Consider the following 6000-nt stretch of genomic DNA (forward strand, 5'->3'; position numbering starts at 1 on the left):
CCATACCTCGTGGCCACACCCACGCCTGGCACCCTGAGGACCTACTTCCCTCTCACACTGGTGGGGCCCAGGTGACAATTTTGGACACTGGGACAGACCATCCGCTCATCCCAGGGACTGCCTGGGGGGGTCGCTGCCGCAGACCGGATCAAAGTAGGCACGGAGGTGACACCGCTCAGTTGGAGCTCAGCATGAGTGGACCTCCGCCGGTCCAGCTGCAGATGCCATTGCAACTGAGGCTCCTGTTGCCACCTGTAGCAGGGTGGGACCACCCACCCTGCTGGAAAGAGCTGATCCCCTCTGGGACCTTTATCCAAATCAAAGATAATAAAGTAGCTTCTTTTAAGCAACCCTCTGTCTCTGAGCGGCTGTGCAACACTTTGTTGGGGAATGCGGGCAGGGAGCAGGTTGGTACCTGCTCAGATGCAGAAGCAGCGGGGCGGCATTTTGAGGTAAGTAAGTAGTACCAAAAGAGAATGCTTCCCCTGACCCCCTTTCCCTTTCTTTTCCACTTTTCTGCTCTGCTTCCATTTTAAGGGGAAGACGCCTCGGTGCACGTATGCCGGATGGGGGGGAACGAGGGCAAGGGAGCCAGACCTTTCTCACTGGTGACCACTGACAGGACAAGAACCAGTGGGCACCGAGGAAAAAACCCATGAAATTCCATCTGAACAGAAGAAAGCACGTCCGGACTCTGAGGAGGGTGCTCAGACTTGGTGGCATGTGCCCCACGATCACAGTGCTGGGATGGACCGCTACCGGCTGTTCAGGAGGGATAGGCATGCCAGGCAAGGTGGAGGTTTTGTGCTACATGCAAGGGAGAGCTTTGATTGTACAGCTCTTACAATTAGTGATGATGTGGTTGAGAGCCTGTGGGTGAGGATTAGGGGGCTGGAAAACAAAGGAGATGTTGTAGTGGGTGTCTGCTACCAACTGCCCAGAATGTAAGCACTGATGAGTTACTCCATAGGCAATTAGGAGAAATTTCTGGATCAGTAGCCCTTGTCCTTACGGGAGATTTCGCCTTCCCAGTCATCCACTGGGAACACCACGCTGCTGGGACGAGCAGGTGTTGGAAACTCTTGAAGTTCGTAGGAGATCACTTCTCGTCACAATTCTCAGCGAGCCAGCTAGGAAAGATGCCCTGCTAGACTTGCTATTCGTGAACAGAGGAGGATTCATGGGAGATGCGATGGTAGGTGGCTGTGTTGGCCACAATAATCACAAAATGGTTGTTTCAAATTTTCAGTGTAATGAGAAAAAAGGACAGCAGAATTGCTACCCTGCACTTCAGGAGAGCAAGCTTTAAGCTGTTCAGGGAGCTATTTAGCACAGTACCCTTGGGACTCTGCTTTTGAGGGCTTAGGAGTCCACGGGTGCTGGTCAGTTTTTAAGAGCCACCTTTTAGAAGCACAGGAGCAGGCAATCCCATTGCGTTGGAAGTCAGGCAAGTGGGGCAGAAGATCGTGGGATGAGCAGGTTCACAGTGCGCTGGGTGAAGAACTGGCTGAAGGGCAGAGCTCAAAGGGTTTTAGTGACTGGGGTTACATCTGGCTTGCAAACCATCACCAGCGGTGTTCCTCAGGGTTCGATTCTAGGGCCAGTTCTGGTCAATACATCTGTCAGTGATCTGGATGCAGGAGTTGAATGCACCATTAGCAACTTTGCTGACGATACCAAGCTGGGAGGTGCTGTTGACCCTCTTGAGGGACAAGACGCCTTGCAGAGGGATCTAGATAGATTGGAGCATTGGGCAACGATGAATGGGATGAAATTTACCAAGTCCAAATGCCAGATTCTGCACCTAGGACAGAGTAATGCCAGGCACAAATATAAGCTCGGAGAGGAGTGTCTGGAGAGCAGCCCTGCAGAAAAGGATCTAGGGGTGCTGGGCGAGAGCAGGCTCAATAGGAGTCAGCGGTGTGCCCTGGCAGCCGAGAGGGCAACCCCCGTCCTGGGGTGCATCAAACACAGTGTAAACAGCTGGTCAGCAGAGGGGATTGTCAGCGTTGGTGCGGCCTCACCTTAGAGTACCGCGTGCAGTTCTGGACCCTGCGGTTTCAGAAGGATATTCAGGTACTTGGACGCGTCCAGAGCAGGGCAACAAAGCTGGTGAAAGGGCTAGAAGGAATGTCCTATGAGGCGTGGCTGAGGCCTCCGGGCTTGTCTGCTTTGGAGAAAAGGAGGCTGAGGGGCGACCTCATGGCTCTCTGCAGCTTCCTGAGGAGGGAAGTGGGGAGGGAGGTTCTGACCTCTTCTCCCTGGGATCCAGTGACAGGGCGTGTGGGAATGGTTCAAAGCTGCGCCAGGGCAGGTGCAGACTGGACTTTAGGAAGCACTTCTTTACCGAGAGGGTGCTCAAACACTGGACCAGGCTTCCTAGAGAGGGGGTCGATGCCCCAAAGCCTGTCAGCGTTATAAGAGGCACTCAGACAATGCCCTTAACAACATGCTTTAACTTTTGCTCTGCCCTGCAGTGGCCAGGCAGTTGGGCTAGATGATCGCTGTCGGTCTCTTCCGACTGAAAATATTCTAGTCCATCCTAGTCCAGTCTGGTCCTCCCAGCCACGGGCCACGTCACCTTCTCTCACATGTGCACGCTTTGGATTCCTTTGGGTGGACAGCCTATGGTCACAGGCAGACAGATCAAAGGTATGTTTCCTCTGCTTGGCACCGCAGGTCCCCACTCCCTGGACAAGAGAGACTTAACACAGAAAGGGACTTCAGGGCACGCTCCCACTCACTGACCTTCTCTCCCTCTCTTTGCCTCCAGGCGGCTTTGGGCAGGAGGCGCATCAGATGTGCGGTTGTGCACATGCTGAACGGACAGAAACATGGCAGCCGTGTCAGTCTTGGCACATAGGCAGCAAGGCTAAAGAAGGCTTTTGAGGTGTCTGGGTCTCAAGGCATGCACTCATGCAGAACGGGCCAGGCTCCTGGGAGGCACAATCCACAGCGGAGCACTCCAGCGCGGTGTACAGGGGGCTCTCCTGAACCGGGGAAACCTCGGGGGAGTGGAGAGACGTTGGACCTGGCGTGGCCTCTCCAGCCCCCCGGCTTGCCCTTGCAGAGGGCAAGTTGGTAGCCAGAGACAGGAGCCACAGGATCTTTTCCACTTGCACCAGGGACACGATTTGCATTTGGCTTGATCGTCAGGCTTTGCAGGGCTAAGTCCTGCCCCGGCAGAAGGCATCCAAGAAGAGAAGAGGGAGGAGGAGTTTTGTCTCTGCCCAAGGGCTCGTAGCTCTTCTTTTCAAGGCAAGGCAGAGTCAGACCACCTGGGCCAGAAAGCTCTGTCCCTCTCTACTTCAGTCAGGGACATCCAGCTACAGTCCCCGTTTTCATGTCCATGACGGTTTTGGGGGGTGTCTGCCTGCCTTGTCAAGAGAGCCCCCGGGAGCTGGCTCGTGCCGGGCACGTTTGTCCTTGATGTGATGCCCAGGACGTGCTGAGCCGGGCGGTGGGGACCAAGGCCGGGGCTTGCCGGCTGAGTGGTGCTGCTCTGGTGACTGTGACGGCATAGAGGACAGGTCACAATGGGAGCTGTCCCAAGGGACATCACCAGGCAGCCCCGCTGCTGTTTGGCTCGGGCGACCGTGAGTGCAGCATGCGGGGGGAAGGCTGGGCTGGAAGGGGGACGGGGAGGGTGGCCGGGGAGGTTTCTAACCCAGAGCGAGAGCCGAGCCCCTCAGGGCAGGGCACGGTACCGCCCTTGCAGCTGGGGGAAGAGGTACTCAGGGCTCCCAGTGGTGCCAGGGGCCCAGAGAGGCTTTGGGGATGTGCTGGTGGCCCGGGGCTCCACGGGACGCTGTTGTGGGACAGGGAAGGGGCGGCCTCGGCAGATTCTGCTCGGGTGTCGCTCGCCCCTTCATGGGGTACAGCCCAGATGGGGGCTGGCCATCAGGGCGGCTTGGGCAGGACGGGCCCCATGCTGTCTCCAGCCAGGGCCTGCGGCCTGTCGAGCCTGTCGACGGCAGTGCCCAGATGCTTTCCTGGGACAGCCCGTGGCTCTCACCTGTGCAGTGCTCACAAACCCTGCCCTTGCTCCCTCAGCCCGTCTCCTACCCAGCCCTGCTCAGCCCCCTTTTCTCCCACCCCCTCCAGGCCATGGCTAAGGCAATTGCCCTCCTTCTGGCTCTGCTGGCCGTCCAGCACGGGCTGAAGCACGACCACCAGACAGATGTGGCCGCGACCGAGCGGATGCAGCAGCGGGAGGAGTTTCTCCAGCAGATGACTCGGCTGCTGCAGGAGGTCGAGGAGAGCAGAAGCGCCGAGGGAGCCACACTCCTTTCCGTGTTGCAGCGGTGGCCGTTGTGGACCGTTGCAGGAGCCCTGGTCCTGCTCGCTGAGATCTGCTGGCTGGCCAGGGAAATGAAGCTTGCCTCTGGCAGCTGCAGTCAGCAGGACAGCTCCAGCAGCGAGGAGGAGGCGGACGACGACGAGGATGAGGGAGACCGCCATGGCCTCAGGTCTTTGGCTGCGTCCACTCTGTTGCCGATGCAGGGCCTGCCCGACACGTGCAAGGTGCTGAAGGAGCTGGTGGGTGACCTCCTTGGTGTCTGCCGCGTGCTCTCCAAGAAGACCTTCATGCCGCAGATGCACCCGGCCATCGGGATGGACAGCCCCTATGAAACCTGGAGCGTCCATGGGAACAGCATCGCCTACCGCCTGCTCGTCTTCCTGCGGCCACCCCCCGGGCACTCTTTCCACCTGGAGCTGGACACCACGGGGCAGCTGCCAGCAAGGCACTCCAGCGTCCACGTGCTGCTGGAGTGCATGTGCTCGAGGGAGCGGCTGCTGGGGGATGTTTTGTGCTTTCTGCACCACCCCGACGACCAGCTGCCGAGGGATCAGAGCTCGTGCCTCCTACGCACCCTCTGCACATGCTCCTACTTGGACGTGGAGAAAATCGCCTGCTGGGTCCAACTGCTGGTGAGATCAGCCTGGCTGCTTTTGCCTCAGTCGCACCACTGCCAGCTGATGGTGCTGCCTTCCTCCCAGTCCTGCAAGTTCCAGCTGAGAACCACCTCCAGGATGAACATCTGCGCTGAGATGATTTTTGCGGTGCAGCAAGGCAGCTCAGGCGCCTACCTGAGCCTTGAGTAGGCAGAGGCCAGCTTTACCAGCAGCGCAGCATGGCCGGAGAGCTGCGCCCTTTTCAAGACGCCGCTCTGCAGACGCAGGGCGACGCGCACCCAGCAGGACAATTGCCACCTCAGACGTCCGCAGCTCGGCACCCATACCTCGTGGCCACACCCACGCCTGGCACCCTGAGGACCTACTTCCCTCTCACACTGGTGGGGCCCAGGCGACAATTTTGGACACTGGGACAGACCATCCGCTCATCCCAGGGACTGCCTGGGGGGGTCGCTGCCGCAGACCGGATCAAAGTAGGCACGGAGGTGACACCGCTCAGTTGGAGCTCAGCATGAGTGGACCTCCGCCGGTCCAGCTGCAGATGCCATTGCAACTGAGGCTCCTGTTGCCACCTGTAGCAGGGTGGGACCACCCACCCTGCTGGAAAGAGCTGATCCCCTCTGGGACCTTTATCCAAATCAAAGATAATAAAGTAGCTTCTTTTAAGCAACCCTCTGTCTCTGAGCGGCTGTGCAACACTTTGTTGGGGAATGCGGGCAGGGAGCAGGTTGGTACCTGCTCAGATGCAGAAGCAGCGGGGCGGCATTTTGAGGTAAGTAAGTAGTACCAAAAGAGAATGCTTCCCCTGACCCCCTTTCCCTTTCTTTTCCACTTTTCTGCTCTGCTTCCATTTTAAGGGGAAGACGCCTCGGTGCACGTATGCCGGATGGGGGGGAACGAGGGCAAGGGAGCCAGACCTTTCTCACTGGTGACCACTGACAGGACAAGAACCAGTGGGCACCGAGGAAAAAACCCATGAAATTCCATCTGAACAGAAGAAAGCACGTCCGGACTCTGAGGAGGGTGCTCAGACTTGGTGGCATGTGCCCCACGATCACAGTGCTGGGATGGACCGCTACCGGC

At 58.1% G+C, this 6000-nt stretch overlaps 1 protein-coding gene across 1 annotated transcript; it reads left to right on the forward strand.

Moving 5' to 3' along the window:
• The first annotated feature begins 4107 nt into the window (after positions 1–4107).
• LOC142601584 (inositol 1,4,5-trisphosphate receptor-interacting protein-like 1) lies at positions 4108–5106 on the forward strand. The gene has a single exon (XM_075750771.1). The coding sequence runs from the start codon at positions 4108–4110 to the stop codon at positions 5104–5106; it is 999 nt and encodes a 332-aa protein (XP_075606886.1).
• Positions 5107–6000: the final 894 nt, after the last annotated feature.

The sequence above is a fragment of the Balearica regulorum genome, chromosome 4, assembly GCF_011004875.1.
Source record: "Balearica regulorum gibbericeps isolate bBalReg1 chromosome 4, bBalReg1.pri, whole genome shotgun sequence".
Taxonomy (NCBI): Eukaryota; Metazoa; Chordata; class Aves; order Gruiformes; family Gruidae; genus Balearica; species Balearica regulorum.